The sequence below is a fragment of the Buteo buteo genome, chromosome 9, assembly GCF_964188355.1.
Source record: "Buteo buteo chromosome 9, bButBut1.hap1.1, whole genome shotgun sequence".
Taxonomy (NCBI): Eukaryota; Metazoa; Chordata; class Aves; order Accipitriformes; family Accipitridae; genus Buteo; species Buteo buteo.
The window spans coordinates 45,073,133-45,091,057 of NC_134179.1; the positions used below are offsets into that span (position 1 = coordinate 45,073,133).

The window sequence follows — 17,925 nt, forward strand, 5'->3', positions numbered from 1 at the left end:
TATGCCACAAAACAGAGGTCGTCAAGTGGACAGCAGAAAGACAGTAAGGTCTCGTTCTCTTTGATAGCAATTATAAAACCATAGGATGAAGTGTTTTTGCAAAGGTAATACAAGTGTTCGACTACAAGAAAACACTTGCACATATGCTTTAATATTTTAAACTTGCACCAGAAAGAGAAGGCAAATGTTATCAGATGCAAGTGTTAAAGGTATGGGGCAAGCAATTTTGTTCCAATGCTGCACACTATTTTATAAAATACTCTTGTCAGATAAAGTATGGCTGTCCAGGAGAAATTCTGAGAACAAACAAAACTCCACTGCTCCAGAAATCTCCAGACTTTCTCAAGAGAGAACAGTGTACACCCAGATTAACAATCATTTGGATACTTGCAACACTTGAGTCATCTCTCCACAATACTGCGGGCTTGGGGGGCATATGTAAGCTTTTCTATATTCTCAGCAGACCTGCCTGTGCTGGAAGAGACTCAGAAATGAGAAGATGTTGCTGGCAGCGTGTTCTTTTTGTGTGACTTACAAACTTAACAAACACCCTGTACCAACATGTTACTGAAACTCTCATATAAAAACAAGAAAGCTGTATGATGTACTCATCTCCCCAGATAAGTACAAGGGACACATTTCAATAAATAGCACAGATGCTGATAAAGCTGGATGAAAAGGTGTTAAGAACAATGAACAAACATCGTGTGCACCACTGATAAACTGCACTTTGTCCTAGAGATAAACTATGAGGGGTTATCCAGGCTTTTGCTACTGACACCAAGTTTTGTATGCACGTTAATGGGTGCCACACACCTTCACAGACCCCCACATATTTGTATATTGCTATATACCCATAGCAAATCATGGATTTTCAAATTTTAGGAGAGGACACAAGCAAGGCTCAGATGATACAATATGATACAACAATCGCATGATCAAGCTTTCTGGAACAGCAGGTTTATAAAAAGCACTTTAGAAACATCAATGTTGGTGGAAAAGGACGTTACTGACAGGATGAATGCAGACTATTATGAAAACACAGATGCTTACAGGTATCATGTAGCTTAACAGTCAAAGGTTCAGTTAAGTCAGGATATGGCAGAATAAACAGCCACATGCTCTCCTGTGTTTCTATACTGCCCAAAGATACTCACAGATTCAAGGAGTTTGGTTCAAGATACTTCTCATCTGTTCCTTATGCATCTCATCACGAGACAAAATTTGCAGTGACATGCTGAGACATACACAGTTAGAAGGGCTGGAAAAGAGCTAACATGCACTTTACTGTTACACTGTTTTGGGAACCCACTTCTGGATTTCAGCAGCATTTCCATTCTCACTGCTTATAGACAAGTTTTCCCCTTGAATTAAATGTCATTTATTCATGCATGTATGTGAGCACTGAGGATTTATTTAGCACAATGTCAATGTACAACAATACAAGGAAAGTCTGAGGAAATGATAGAAGCTAGGGAAAATTCTTCCTTTTACCCTAGATTCCCATTGTAGGAGCAAAAAAATATCAACCTCCATGGGAACAGTGGTTAGGTCAAGCTTTCTATATTTTCATTAAAATTACTTTCTCCATGGAAATCCCAGGCTATTAATAACCATCTCATCCCTCTATCAGGGCTATTAGGTCTTGGCCAAATTCTTTTCTACTTCCTGCTCCTCCCTTCCCAGTCTACCCACACAGTAAAAGGGATGTCAACGCAGCAAAACACTTGCCCCTCTCACCTCTGAGGTTAACATTGCTGAGCTTTGCCAGGAGTTCCCATGTCTAACTCAGAGACTTTGGCCCTGAAAAGCTTAAGAGCATTTTTCAGTGTTTTCCGAGCTGCTCTTGCATTTGTTCAAGAATATTGGCCAATGACTCAGCAGAATCAGACTGCAAAAATTACTCTCAGCAGCAATCACTACTCTGTTGCGCATTTTGGTCATTTCAGAATTGGCTCAAACTACAACCCTTCACATGAACTGGAGAGATCAGCAGGAACACGGTTAAAGTCTTGCAGGCACAATGACCCAAGCTAAGTTTTCTAATGCAGCCCTGAGGATGGGTTTTTTCTTCTCCAAGGAGCTGCTGGGGAACATTAAAAAAGAAAAAACAAACAAACCCAAAAACCCACAAACAAGCTGCCCATGTGGCTAAGCCATGATTGAGCAGTCATCATCTTCCCACACGAGTACAGCATGGGTCATAAATGCTGGGTCTCTTTTCAGCAATCTGCACACTATAAAATAAAGCAAAGGTAATCTATATTTTCACTTGAAATAATACGCATTCTTGCTGTTACCCTATGGCTCAATTAAAACTGGACTTGACGACGAGGAAGCATACTGGGCTGACAGGAAATTTGGATGCAACTTAGCTACTCAGCTCCAGACCCTCTCTCAGTAATAGAGGGAAAATTCCTCCTGGAATTGTTCCAAAGCACCAAACCCTTAGAAAATACCTGCTTCCCCAGTCAGATTCCATTTATCTGGTGGAAGAGAGCAGAGAAGAGTAAGTAGCAGCAGGTTGAACAGTACTACTTGAATAATGGTTTTCCCAATTCTGCCTTAATAGATCAAAAGGCACATAACTGGGATGTTTATTCTCACATCCAACACAGATGATTTCTGTGTTGCTCACAGTTGACTGCTGTACTCTTACATTGGTCTTTTTACTCTTCAGAGTTGACAGTAAGAATATAAGCCACACCAATAACTTTATCATCAAACAGTGATGATAGGTGAAGGCAGACTGAGTATTCCAAACGGAATTAAAACAAGTCTGGTATTGCGGCAGATTGAATTGTTTCACTGCAAAGTAACTCCCTGTATTCAGGACTTCGCCTGAACAGTTTGGCACTGGACAATTTAGCAAAAACACATTGCAGTTAGAGCATTTTTCAGGTTTCAACCTCTTAATCCACTCAGGGTTTTCTAACACTCCTCACTTTCCCACTGCCACTCTAATTAGATTAGGGTCAAGACTCTAATGAAATCCCTGGATGCTCTGGGCTTTGAGGTGAGCTAGCTTAGACCTTTAGCCTTCTAAAATTATCAACACCAATTTATGTCAGTGACTCACTATTCAAGTTAAATTTTGCTCTGTACTCATTTTATGCCGATGGGCTGGCCAGGAGGAGAGAAACGGCAACTTTGCTGCCAACTCACTGGTCCCCCATGAACTCTGTCGCTTCCTTGTCCCAAGCAGAACTCAAGATTCCAAGGAATACACCAACATGGGGCTTGAAGGTCAGATGGCAAAGCCAGTGCTGGTGACTGGATGTGCTGAAAATGGGCTAGCAGGCAACAGGAGGTGGCACAGAGTAAAAGCCGCTTACACCAGGAGAGAATTGAAAACTGCTTGACCTGCCCATGAACCAATAAGGAAAAGACAAACTCCTGCAGCCCAGGCCCCTTCACCCTGCCAAGCATAAGCTGTTTAGCAGCCCCATGTCATGCTGAGAGTAAACCTTCTTCAAGAAACCAGCAGAGACCACCACTGCCACAGAAAATCCAGGCTTGTGGTAGGGGTTTGGCTTGCGGACAAAAAGCAACTGGCAAGCAGCCCTCAAAGAATGAATGCACCTTTTCAACAGGGCATCATTAATGCCAGCACAGGGAAACAGGGACATGATGCTTCTTCTGGGGAAATGACTACAGCCAGAGCCGACGTGGACCACAAATTCACCGTTCAGTCACCGAGCCAGATGCTGCCCAAAGAGCTGCTGGGAGCAGCAAAGGAAGGAGGATGGTGAACAGAATTCTGCTTTTTGCTGGTTTGGCTCATTTTTAACTGTGAAAAGGTATATTCACGTATAAAGATGTAAGCTCCTAGAAACTCAGCTGGCAGGAGACAAAGCTGAAGCACGTATGGCAGTATCGGGACAAGGATTTGTGAGCCATCAGCTGATCTCTACCCACGTGCTGCAGGACAGCTTTGTTTAGAGTCCTGCTCTCAGGGAAATGCCAGACAAACATCACCATTACCAGCATCATGGTAGGGCAGAAAGTGACAGGACAGCTGAATCAGACACGTTTAAAAGAGAGATTTCTGAGGACAACCCTCCAGAGCACTTTACACCTCCACCCCATCCTCCCAGACAAAAGCATTACTGGAGTTGCACATTTCTGTATCTTGGGGTGTGACAAAGGCTGCTGTTCACCCCTTTTATATCCTCCTACTCTTTATTTTGCTCAAGTACAGCTTTCCACTTTGCAACCACATACATGAGACATCCAATGCCATCTGCAGAATGAACAAACCAGAGAACAAGACATTACACAGTAGCACTGCTTAAACACATAAGTCTTTGTCTTGCAGACAGTGACACTCATTTACGGGAGATTCCTGCAGATAAATGCATCCAAGTTTCTCTTTCAAAGGCTGCACTGTCAATCCACACTAATTAATTTTCACAGTATGCTAACAGTGAATTCCAACTCTCAAAACCATTACTTATGAACTTTAACATTTATAAACTCAGTCTCCTGATTTCTCCTAGGTTCCACACAATCCTGAACACTTGCTCTGTTCTACAGCAGGTTAGGATGATTAGTGATATCAAGACACAAAAGACAAAACACTTCCGCAGGGCAGAAACGTGCATACTGCTGAGAAATCAGCCACTGTGGCTTGTACTGACAAAATCCCCTGCTTGGTGCAGGACCCTCCCTCCTACTTACCACAAATCCTTCTCCAATTGTCTGGTAGTGTTCCCCAACACCAGCTACCTCCTACGGACCAAGATGTGCTTATTGGTGCCACTCAGGATCACTCCACTTTGACCGATCTACCAGAAAGCTCATCCATGCTCTAATCAAGGTCCTGCTCCTTGGGAGCCCAGTGACCACACACCTCTTCCCCTGAAGACCATGCAAAATGTCAATTAAATTCCACCCCCTGACCTTCTTTCTCTACCAGATTCCCCGCTTTCCCTATGCCACACAAACTCCTTGGCTCACATGTCAGTGGCTCTTCACAATCTGTCCCCAGTCTACCTGTGTCTTGTCACTTTACCACAAGGGCAAATCCTATTTTTGTTGCATCTGCAATAGCAGCACCTACTTGCTGCCATCAGAAAAAGAATCCCTCTCTCAGAAAATCCAGAGAGACGTTTTTCTCAGTCTTCAAATTCCCCTTTTGCTGCAACACATCCATGCCAATGGTTCAGGGCAAGTACTGGGTGAAGACAACTGCTGTCATCTGCAAAAAACCTGTGCTAACTCATCTGGACTAGGGCGTCCTATCGTGTTTGTTACTCCATCCTGCTCTTCCCGCAGATTTCTTCTCTCTTCCACATACCGGATGCTGATTTTTACACAGCAATCTCTGTACAGCATGGACAATCATTTGCCTGTATACTAGGCTGAAAAACCAAATACCCACATTATTAACAAGAAGGGCTCTAAAAGCCATACATCTTGCTTTTGGATGAATAATACTGGACTAAAAGAAACTGCATCAGATTACAGAGGAAACAGTGCAGTCGAAAGAAAAAAAAGTGTCAGACTTTCTTCCCCTATTCATTTTATTCCACAAGTGAGCTAGAAGCAGTTTCCTGTGTCAGAGCTCCTCTCCCCGGACTTTTTATTGCCATTGAGTGTTGACAGTACTACAGTTTTTTGCAGTGTAAGAATTTTGTTTGTGTTAATAATTCAAGCTGCCACCTGCAATTGCCTTCACCATTTACAGTCTAGCATCTCAGCTTAAAGCACTGACGAACACGACTTTACTTCAAGATGCCAAACTGTGACAACTGAGGTACAATCACACACACACATCATCACACTACTCTTGCACAGGGGAAGGCAAACTTCAAAAGGTACATACGTGTGTGCATATGGAAGGGCAGCAGAGGGAGAGGGCTGAGCTGTCTACCAAGATCCACAAAGTCTGATCTGTTTGATATTTGCCAACAGGACCATCCTGCCAGGTGCTGAACATCTGTCTCATTGATGAGGAACAGGACAAAGTCCACTCAAGTGTCCATGGAGCAGAGGAACTAACTTTTTTTTAAATTGAACATTTTAGAGAGAGGCAAAATCCTATTCTACACATTAGCCCATACTTACCATTTATTTTCATTAAGGACTTGTTTAGTCCTATAGTTCTTCCATCTACAAAACAGGCAACCAGCAAATTAATTTAGCATTTTAGAAAACAAAACCTAATAATATTTAGCATAAACTGCTGCAGATGAAGACCTTTGATCTGCTTCTGTTTGTCTATGGCTTTAAGTGACCCAATGTAAGCTCATGATTTATGAGCATACCAGCAAAATCAGTACTGGCTGCAAATAACAATACACAACACAGTCTCCAAGCTTACAAAGTGAAAGATGGCTTACCGAAGCAGCAGCTCTTTTGGAAGTTTTTTGTTGATCACAGCTTCATCATTGTTTGAGAACATCTGTAAACAAAAACAATTTAAACAATTTAGCCATATATTTTCATTAAGCAAACAAAAGCTACTTTACTCTAGGGAAGAAGCTGCTGGTTAACGAGGCCATTTCGAGAGAGACATCTGGCCCAATAAATTCTCAAAAGAAACTTTGCGCTCAAGCTTTCAAACTCCTGGACTGGACCACAGTTGGATAGAATATTGCATCCAATATAGTTTAAAAAATGGTCCAAGAATGCTCTGTAGATTGATGTATTAAATATAAGCTGAGATTTTTAATTTATCTATTAAAGTAAATGATAATTAGGGCATACTTGTCGGCTAGCACTGACTATAGGAAGGTATCACCTACAGCATTACTACAGGCTTCCATCTGTGTCACGGTTCTGTGAAGGTACACCAAAGCACCGGCACTTTAAAACCATAAAGTCTAACTACGCACCAAACAAGCATATGGCAAATGGGTGGGAGGGAAGGGCTATGACAAGGGTGATCAAGCAGCCCCAACATCCAACAAAGGGAGGCTGAAGATGCAGCCATAGCAGGACTGGTTTCCGTAACAGAAAAGGGAGCAGACTGCTGGTGAACAGGAGCCTAACGAAAAAGTATTACAGTACCCATATCATTCTCACAGCATATTGTTTGAGAGCAGCCCTTAGGAGCTTAGGGGCAGACAGTGGTTTTTTTAATCATGAAGCATGGTTGAAAGGGAGACGTGATCTTTGGTGCTGCATCAGGAGGAGAGATGATTCTGAGAAAACACTGTGTTCTTCCAAGGCAACGAAGCCAGAGCTATTTATTGTACCCCACAAGCTTTTTCATGAAAAGCATTATTATAGTGGCCAGCAATTTACAAATCTGAAATGGACTTCTGGACCAGCTAAAATAATCTCACTAGCTGTGAAAGAATTGAGAGAAACTTCTTTTTTCAAATGAGTCCTAAGAAAAGCAGACAGCAAAGCCTCATGTGTTTCTTAAGAAGTCTCTACATATATTTAAAAGACTTGGTATTGTCTTGCCATGGTGAAAAACAACCAACCAACCTCCACACACTCATGCCTGTGGGAGGAATGATTAGAGAGATCTGTGAACTAAGACTGCAGAGCAGTGATGTCTCATTCCATTTAGAAGCATGCTTTCAACATTTCCAAAAGGAAAGCAGGGAACAATAAGAATGAGCTTTAATTTCATTAATAAAGTTTCTCTTTAACCTCTGAAATAACTAAGAGCTGATCTTCCTGAGCTACACACCTGGTAAAAACTGCTGCTGAAACTACAGCCTGAAAAAGCTGATTCTAATCGGTTGATTAAGTGGTTTGAATCAATTTAGTTGTATATATGCAAAGCAAATAAAACCAGCATCAGCTAGGTCACTTGAGTGGCAGAGGATCAGATTAAGAGTTAAAAAAGGAAAGTAAGATCTTAGTGGCTTATGAAGCTGTACGCTAGGCCTCACTGACAGGCACCAGCTTCTCCAAGCAGCAAATATTCTGTACCTGAGCATCAATCCAACCCCATCGCCTATCAAAGAAACCATCGTAGCTTAATGCGAAAAGCTAACGTGTTGCCGCTAAGTAGCTTTTTAATACGCTCCAATCAGTGATAACAAACTGACAACAGAATAATGCCATCATTGCAAGAGAACACTAAAAACAATGCTTTTAGAGTCAAACTTAAAAGCTGTGTTTCTAAATCACAGTTTGCTTTTTAATTATCTCAAGATACTGAAGCACGATGCTCAAGTGGGACACAAACTCTCCAGCATTCTTTCCCAAAATGTCACACAGAAGAAAAGTGTTGTTTTCCCCCCACAGACGCTTTTATCACTTCCCACCAGAAGATATCACAAGTTAGCAAGTCCTAAATGGTCCACTAGACACACAACTACTCAGCCCATTTTGCAGATAATTAAAATGGAAGTTTTGCCATTTCCCCAGCTAACACAAATTCTGTGAAGTCTGTTCCCTCAGAGACTAGGGCAGAAGAGCATCTCCTCAAGTCAAGACTGTGTTCAGACTCAGTCACGAATGCTATCTGACACCTGGCAGATAACTGCGGAGTGCCACAGCGGGTCAGGACAGACATTGCCGAGGCTGTGAAAGGAGCTAACGCATGTGCGCATTCTGGGACTGGATCATCTAATTAGATGGCTTAGCTGATCAGCTGGGAAATTAAGGAATTTCTGGAGAAAGCTCTAATGAAGGAGAAATGCAGAGGAATTATTCATGGGAAAATGAGATCATGATTTTTCTTCCCCCAGTTACAAGACCAATAGTAAACAGGCAGATCTATCCTCTTTCCCGTTATTGTCCAGGCCAGAATTTTACATCTGAACCAGCAGCCTCCACTTCCCTCACAAAAAAGGGTGAGAGAAATTAAAGGAGCAAATTAGGCAGCAGTAGGAGACTTCCGAAAAGGAACCAGACTAGAAGAGAACAGGCAAGGGGCAGGAAGTATTAAAATAGAGATTCCAGAAGCAGCCAGCCAGCCTTTTCTGTCTCATCTGTATTGGCAACAAAGCTTTGTCTGAATTCAAATTGTACTGTGAGAATGCAGGCAATAGTCACTGCCAGTTGTTAACTGAGATTGTACATCAAGGACACTCATAAACAGCTTTGTGCAAAATGCAGGTAACTTCTTGACTTCTGCCTATTACATTGCTCAGTAGAAGCTTATCTTGAATCCAGTACAAATCAAAGCCTTAAACTGTTTTTCTGCAGAAGCTACCCTTTGACCAGTACTATACTACAGGAACATTTGGTTTTTGTCTTACTAAAAAAGTCCTTGGACTTAAATGTGACAGAGTCGGGGTAGGATGTGCTCCGAGGGAGAACCTTGGCTCTGGAATTCCCCCTCCACTGGAGGGCTGTGAAGTGCCAGTGTACATCACCAGACCTATTTTCTCAAGCCTTCCTTCAAAACTTGGTGCTCAGATGACAGAGGCTGGGTGAAAATAGGCTGGAATTGGGATATGTTGCTAGTCATGGCAGCATGTATAGCTAGTTAAATATACCAACAGACATTTTGACTTTCTGGCAAGTCCGCGCAAGAATAAACCTACTCTGAAAAAGTGTTAGAGGCTATTCTAGACTTCGAGGCTTTTGAAATTACTTCCAGGGATAAAAACTAAATGACCTAAGTTTGCTTTTCCTAACATCTCTTTTAACATCCTTCAATACCAGGTGTTATGCAGCAGAGTAAGTTATTCTTGACAGGGTACAGAAAAATATATTGTTCTTGTATGTAAATTTTGCAGTCTGTATAAAACACAGAGTCTTCCACAAAGCATCAAGTTTGCTGCTGTGTGAAGCCACATCCCCTACACAGAAGAAATGGAAGGGCGAAGAGGATGAAATTCCTCTTACTCTTCCACCCGTCAAGACGAAGGCAGACCAGCAGTGCACTACTCTCTTCTGAAACAGCTTTTTCTAGCTACAACACAAGTAATAAATCTAGAACACACACCACGGAAGCAGATACTAGACTTAAACTTGTATTAAATTAGTATAGGTTGCTATAATCTGCTACAAGGCAAAGGAAAATGTGTCCTGCCAAAACACCAGAACTGGACAAAGTTTATAATGGAATGCTGCATTTCCTAGTCATTTTACTATAAATCTCTTACTGCCCTTCAGAGCAACATCTACAGATAGTGGAAGTGATAGCTTTGCTGCCCTGGGCAGCTGGAGCTATGCAGTGCTAGAGCACACACAGGATTTGGTCATTGCTCAGTTATAAGATGATTTAATTTTCCTGCAAATATTGCATTGCCCAGCTCTTCCACCAAAGCTAGAAAATGGGCAGAACCTGCAGAGTTTTCCAGGGCATATGTCTGCTAGCAGTTTTATACTTCACACAGAAAGACATTTTACAATCCATAAGGTATTTTGCATATACACACTTCAACAGCACTGCCATGGAAATACTGTCCCTATTCCAACAGGGGCTCAAAAGGGAGAATAAACAGGATCCATCTAATTGCAACTCCAGCGGTCAGTAACCAACTTTGCAAGCCCAAAGAAATGACAAAACTGGGGCTTAATCCATAAATCAATCCATTATCTCACAAACCAATTAAAATGTTAATACACCATTTACTATTCAATAAAAGGAGAATTGTAACTACTTGGCTCCCAGTTTAGAGTAGTCCAGTGCATTCAGCATTTGACAGGTGCACCCAGAGGGGCCTGTTTTGCCATAGTTTTTTTAAGAGTAGATGGCCCAAAAAGCTAGCAGCGAAGACAAGGATCATCCAACCTTCAGTCAACCACAAGAATGTTTACTACATCCACTAGTTGTCCCCTGAATTCAAGCACTCTTTCCTGCACTCTCCCACACTAACTGAAAGCCCATAGATAACAACCCAGCTGACTGAAAACTCGTACTTCCCAGGACACATTTATGGGCACTGCTGTGCTGCCCTCCAGAGCGCTATCACCCAGAAGCATTCAAATCAAGCAAATTTATGAAAACAAATGGACAAAAGCGATAAAAGATACAGTTCTTGCAGCCTTACACTGAAGTCACTTAGCACAACATGTAATCGTCCATTTGTTTTAATAACTCTTCCCTTGCCTTTCAGAATATTAAAAGTTTTGCAAACTGGTTCAATTCATCTGGTTTCCCAGTCTCGCAGCAGTCTGCAAGTGCTCTGTGCAGGGCTAATAAACAGATTTATCTGCTGCGAGACACTGCTAACAGTGTAGAAGACAGAGTCGCTATTCAGGCATTGGTCGTGTCAGCCATTCATTACAGGGCACAGCAATCCAAACTGGGTCATCTGTATGACATCAACACAGGATCCAGATGACAGCACTTCGTAGCTCAGTGTGCAATGGATGACAGCGTATAATTATGAGTGTCCCTGCACAAGAAACACCTACTATGTACTGTACTCATCACACATGCAAAGAGGGACATGAACAACAGCTGATGCAAGCTCTGTAAGTGAAGCAACTCTTAGCAGGCATGCATGATTTGAGTTAAAATACAAAGTAGAGCATTGTGTCATTATTGCAGCCACTCATTTAGCCTTTGAGCAAGTCTTGCATTGTCATGGACCAGGCTTCAAAAGCCATATAGCATGGAGACTCGTCTTGGTTCCCTCCTTCAGGTCTGGTGCTACACTATCCATCCTGCCCAGGGTGAACAGATTTGGTCAATATTCAGCATGTAAATGAGGTGTCCACATGCTGGACTGATTCAGCTGCTGTGTTCATGGACAGACTGTGCAACTTCTCCCTATTACATGACACAAATGTGCGTCACTGGCATATGCCAATACAGAAGGTGGTACAGCCAACACCTACAGCTCTTTTCAGGAAATCCATACTTAATATACCTTATTTTGCTGTATTTTAGAAGTTTCCATCTAAGAAAAAGTTGCTGTATTTATATGGAGGTCTCAGTATCAGGTTGATTGACTTACTCCACAGCAGCAAGTAAAAGCTTCTCCAGTGAAAAGAGTGTTCATTCAACAGTTTCTGCAAAATTTAAATCTTTGCTTCCAGAACAGTTACGCTCCCTGTACTCCCAGTTCCACGGAAAGTCTCCAAACACATATTGGCACAAAGCTGTCTTTCCCGGCTTACAGAGAGCCGGAAAAACTCCACATGAGCTGCTACGGACCTGGCTCTGAGCAAGCTCTTGGCTGTAGAGCTCTTCTGTGGTCTGGGCTGGCAGAGGGAGGGGGCAATGTTCTCCTGTAAATGTCACATCTGGCAATGGTTTTGATTTTATTGTTGGGGAAGGGCTGGAGGGGTGTTCCTATGGGGAACAAAAGTTTTGTTTTTCACTTTTTTGTGTTTGGAAAAATACACTTGAGAACTCATTTAGAAACTTATTTCAACATTTACAGTTTACTGGAAGTAATTAGGAGTATTAAGGTACAGAACACAAAGCACATTTATTTTATATTACCCTAAATGCTCAAAACTACTCTTTGTAAGCAATTCTTAAATTCCTGGCTGCATTTTTAAGAGAATAACAGTTTACTCGTCTGACATACCAAAAAGACTTTCCACTAGAACAGCAGCAGGGATTTTTTTTCAATAAAGTGCAGTTTAGACATGAAGACATACCAGACTGCCTTGCCTATACAACAGCAGACAATGAAAAACACCATCACTTTTTCCAACATTTTGTTCCACAGAATTTTGCCCACTAGAGATAAGGAGTAGCAAAAGGACAGTTGATCTGCAGTGTAACACGGGTGGTCTACAATTAAGGCACATCTCTAAGATATACAAACACTCACATACTCTAAGCAGCTCCGATGCTGGAACTTCAGAACCTGAACGACCAACATACAGTGTGATGTCCCTGTGCCACCAAAATCCTACTTTATCAACAAATGTGAGGGAATTTACTGGCATAAAGTTTCCAGGTTGATCACAAGGACTCATCCATTTTCAGTTTGACTGTTTGCAGAGCTTGTTGCTGCATAGGAACTTATATTGCTATGGGTACTGAGGAGGAAAGGAGCACCATCCCTCTCCATGTTCTTTTACCCGGACAGAAACATGGTCATGCACTGAGGCAGTGGTATTCAAGACCTGTATTGTCCTGAAAAGTACTGAAGGACTTAAGTTAATAGTATAGTATGTTCAGCTGGACAAGAAACATGCTACCATCAACATTAACAGGATATCAAGTAATTGTCCATGTTTGTACTTGATGCAAGCTAAACACCAGCAAGCCAGCAATGCAATACAGCTGTTGCATACATCAGCTAGGGCGGAAGTATTTACTGCACTGCCGACAAACACAGCTGGTTTTCAACCGAGACTGCATCTGGCATCAGCACGGGGAGGGGGATGGTTGATCTAAAAAATATATATATAAAAAAAAAAAATCACACAAGGCTTAACTTTAGAAGCATCAGTGCCAAAGCCAACAACAGAGCACATAGTGTTAGCCTAGATGCGGACTTTGAACTCAAACACTTTTCTCCTAAAGTGGAAAATTCAAAGCTCAGTGGAGAAAAAGGGATGAAGCTTATTTGGAGCTTTACGGAATCAGTGGCTACAAGGCTCGCAAAGGCACTGGAGTCAGTCGTTACACCAGAGACCCCCAGTTATCCACCATAATGTTCACTCAAGTGAAAGATAACGTGGGGTCTGGCACACCCAGCCCCTTGAGAACGCAGACCAAAAATCTGAAACTGCCCAAGAAGAAAATGCAGTGCACACTGCCAGGCTGAGAACACAATCAGGTTGATGCAGAGAGTGGGAAAGAAAGAAGATGGACATCCGTTTTCAGTACAAAAAACAACCAACCAAACAACAGACACACATCCATGCAGGTGGGCAGCAGGAAATGAAAACTATAAATTTCTCAAAGTAAGTACAAACACAATCAATACAGTGTTTCACATCTCTATTATGAAGCAAACTTCATGCAAAATAAACAACACAGATAAAAGCATACCCTCTTAAAAAAGTCTATGAAATATTAGTAAATATTATAATTTTAAAATACTGCAACTAGTTTACTTGTGTAACAGAAATGGTGCAAGACAAACTTCTTACAGCAGCCTTACAAACACAAAAGAAAAAGGTAACCATGTGCTAAGGATGAAATTTCAGCTGCTGTTCGGACCTAGAGCCTACTATCCTTGGTTCACAAGCAAATGCTGGCCAGACCCTCCACAACTGCTTATAACCACAGGAAATAAAGCAATTAAAACCAAGACAGAAAACAGACTACAATTATTAGAGAGTAAATAATGCATTCTGGAAACTGTTTTTAAACTAGGAAAGGTGGGGAATCAACAGTTGCCATCATAAATCAGGGATTACATATGTAGCTGGCATATTTTGTCAGTTTACATCCCCACCCATCTGTATCATCGAGACACTTTGGACATGAAACTTCAGAGCCATAAGAGAGTCTTTTGCTGTTCTGAAGTGAAAGAAATGAAACATCTGTGCAAATTCATTCAAAGAGTTTAAATCCTGACGAGTCAGAGATGCCCTGTGAGGTGTTCTTCAGTTATACAGCTGCTGGCTCACATCCAAAAATCTAGTATTACTGGTAGTATTTATATCACTTTTATCTGCTATGGTTCATATGCAGGAGATGAACAAGCCAGAAGAAGTAAAGAGTCATTGAAACAGGACAAGACACATGCCAAACCTAGCTCATAGCACACAACTCCAATCTAGTAAAAAAAGCTGAGCATAAAACACAAACCAAGAAAAATGTGAAATTCACTCTCTATTTCCTTTGGAAACACTCAGTGAAGCTTTGTAGTGACTTCTTACAAACTGTCAATATATACTAACACCTCGCCTCTAGTTCTGTTCATTTTGGAAAAAAATTCTACCACTGTTACAGGGCTTAAATAACAGAAACATAACCAACATGCATTGACTATTCGTTCAGAAGTGCTTCTTCCCCAGTACAAGATTTAAGGGAAGCAGGAGTTTAAGCAGGCTGAGCTGCCTTACTGGAGGCAAAGAAAAAAATTACACTGCAAAGATGTCACACAGAAGTGACAGTGAAATACAAGACTCTTTGGAGGACACGATACAAAGCATAAAGTTGTTTACATCCACAAGCAGTTCAGACTGGGTGAATTTTCCTTCTAGCCTTTAGTTACACAGGAACACTTTTTTTTTTTTTTAAAAGCCCATCCAGTTTAATCTGTGTTAAGTCTCCAAGGAAAATGGCTGGCTGTCGAATAAAGCCACTGCTATGACAAGCTCCATCATTAGCAGTCGTGATGCTCCGGCGTTCTCCTGCAGCATTTGTGTCAGTAGAACCAGGGAAGGTGAAGCAACCGGCTGCCCTCCTGCCACGCACCATGCTACAGGCACGCTCGCCCAGCCTGGCTCACAACCAGGGCTCCGCTCAAACAAAATCGTGACTAAGCAGTACAAAACCGAGACAAAATAGACCCTGGCCGAAAAGAAAAGGCTTATTATAGGCTTAATATTCCTAAAAATAGCTCAATAGGCAATTTACTCGACATACACCGTCACATCACTTCTTCCTCATCTGCTTGTCGTTGCTTTGGAAAAGCTTAAATTTCTGCTGGCGATAAATAGCTGGGGTATGGATGAGCTATCTTTCTGTGCAGCCTGATTATTCTGCATTCAGTAACAAACAGAATAAATAGCCTTTTTTTTCCTCTTTTTTTTGAATCAGCAACACTAAAAGCACGAGGCTGAACAAAAAATTAGTAAAGCCCTATAGAAATCAAGCCCATGATAAAGAATAGCCTGCTGCACACACCTCTGACGTAGCAGTGTAACGCAGAAACTGCCACAGAGAAGAAATTCATCAGGTGATTTATGTGCAAATATACAAGGTCATGTTGTTGCATTCAAAGAGTAAAACTTCAAAGTCAGGTGTGCAGGTAAGATACTAGAAGACTACTTCTGATTTAAGAAATACCATTTCAACTGGAAGTACCATACGTGCTATATCCTATTTTTTAAAAAAACTAGAAACTGTGTCAGATACCAAAAGGGCACATTCATACATTTTTTGTTCTTCTATCCCGGTCTTGGCTCCGAGACAGTTTTCCACAAACAAAGCATCCCACAACTACACCTAAAAGCTCACTGTGTTCATTTTTAAATTGCAATTTACAAGACACCACCAGCACTACCATTCTCAGCATTTTAGTTACCCGACTTCTCCCAGCTGACACAGGCTGCAGGAGATACACATCTGAGTAGTTTCCACTGGGCAGTCCTGGCAGGGACGCAGGGCAGAACCTGAAGCAGCCTGGTGACAGATTGGGGAGGCAGAAGCTTGCAGTTAATCGGCTTTGTCTTTACCAGAAGTTGTATCTGGTGCTGAATGAAAAACACTCTCTGAAAACGTCAGTGAGAGCTCACACGTCCCAGAACAGCAGAGGTCAAAGTTAGTTGGCATTATACGTTAAATGGACAGGGCAAGCAGCGAGAAGCAAAAATACCACATAAGCGGTCATCAAAGCTGGTTTTGGGCACCTACTTTTTTTAGCTCCATTAAAAACCTCAGCATCCTACGAGTGGTCATCTAAGTATTTTATGACCTATTACAGATATTTGATTTAAAATGATGCTACTTTCTCACACACACCCTTCAGAGTTTTAAATATACACTGTTGCCCATAAAAACAACATCCAAGACCAACAAAGGAGGAGAGTATAAATAAGACAAAGACTTCCTGACTTCACAGGGATGCAGCCTATGGCCACGGACTGTGCTATAAAACACCCACTATCACTATTTTTTTCTCTTTAGAAGCTCATTTTAGCAGGGTAGCTGTTTACTACAAATACCCTCTGAATGGATTAAAAAAAAAAAAAACAACAAAAAATGGAGACATGCTTCAATATTTTCAGGCCAAAACTGAGACTCCTCTAGCTCTCCAAGTATGTACCAAGGCTCATCACAATTCAAATAGGCTTCTTTGATAAACAAATTTCTTATAGTTCTGCCCCTCTCCAAAGCCTACAGTTCTACATTACTGGTAATGAGCTTTTTTCGCTATTGGGTTTGTATTACCTAAAAGATGATGATGGTAGTATTAGGCATATATACTTGGAAATTAAGTCAAATGATGGTGTCTCAAAAAACCCCTACCTGAGATTAGGTGTGAAGGGCATTGGGCGAGTCTACCACACGCAAAAGGATGGTCAATCTGAAAGCAAAACTGACAGATCAGCCAGGTACATACAACCCCCAGCCACACAAAGACTCGGGCCCCTCCGCACAGCTGTGCGGTTAAAACATTTCATACCATATCAGTAAGGCCAACACATTCATTGGGTTGACTTTCATAATGGTATGAGTCAAATGAAGTACACAGCAAGGTAATCCAACACGAAAACAATAATTACCTGATCTATCCCAGGCCCCAATTAACAATGGTATCTAAAATAAAATGAGACATACCCGTGCATACAGGCTCTCTAACTCCCTTTCCTGTTATGCAAGCTGCGATGCAAGACAGACACAGCCCAAGCAGTCCAGGACCTCTCCTTGGGAACACACACGGTCCCTGAGCCATCATTTGCAGCGGCTGCTCCAATCTCCAGCTCCAAGTGAAACCACCTTGGGGAACCCCTGTTTCGGCACCACAGCGGCACGGACCTCTAATCTGGAAGGAAAGCCCTCACCAGTGCCGTACACAAACCAACCCAAACACAACGCCCTGCTCTTCACCCAGCTCAGGCCAAGTGAGAGACGAGTCCTTATTGGGTGCTGCCCTAGCTTTCTTCACTGCACAAATGTCAGCAAGGGACGGGGGAGAAAATACAGGTTTTCTGGCATTTCTGCTTTTATTTCCTGCTGAAATTACTGTTGCCAGGGCCAACATTTCCACTGTTACCCAACTCGCAAGCACAATTCTTTGCAGAGGAAGAAGGAAGAAGAGAATCTCAATTGGGGAAAAAAAAATTTGCAACACAAGCTTGGTCTCTCAGGTGACACGGGCTAAGGTCAAAGCACACACATAATCCAACGCTTGTAAAGCTGTTGCTCTACCTAATTATGGCAGGGATGTGCTTGTGGCTGCCTAGTACAAAGGC

At 41.9% G+C, this 17,925-nt stretch overlaps 1 protein-coding gene across 15 annotated transcripts in view; it reads right to left on the reverse strand.

Annotated features, from left to right (window-relative positions):
* Positions 1 to 17,925, reverse strand: part of FBXL20 (F-box and leucine rich repeat protein 20) — a 44,023-nt gene that overhangs the window by 20,508 nt on the left and 5,590 nt on the right. For 14 of the 15 annotated variants that reach the window (XR_012651742.1, XR_012651745.1, XR_012651744.1 and 11 more), the window contains one exon: positions 6,345 to 6,406. Coding sequence is in view for 8 of the 15 variants with exons in the window: in XM_075036477.1 (XP_074892578.1) it covers positions 6,345 to 6,406 (62 nt within the window). In the remaining 7 variants the exon portion in view is untranslated. Of the gene's footprint in view, positions 1 to 6,344; positions 6,407 to 16,034; positions 16,133 to 16,978; positions 17,027 to 17,925 lie in introns of those variants that run through there. The other variant, XM_075036479.1, reaches the window with a different exon arrangement.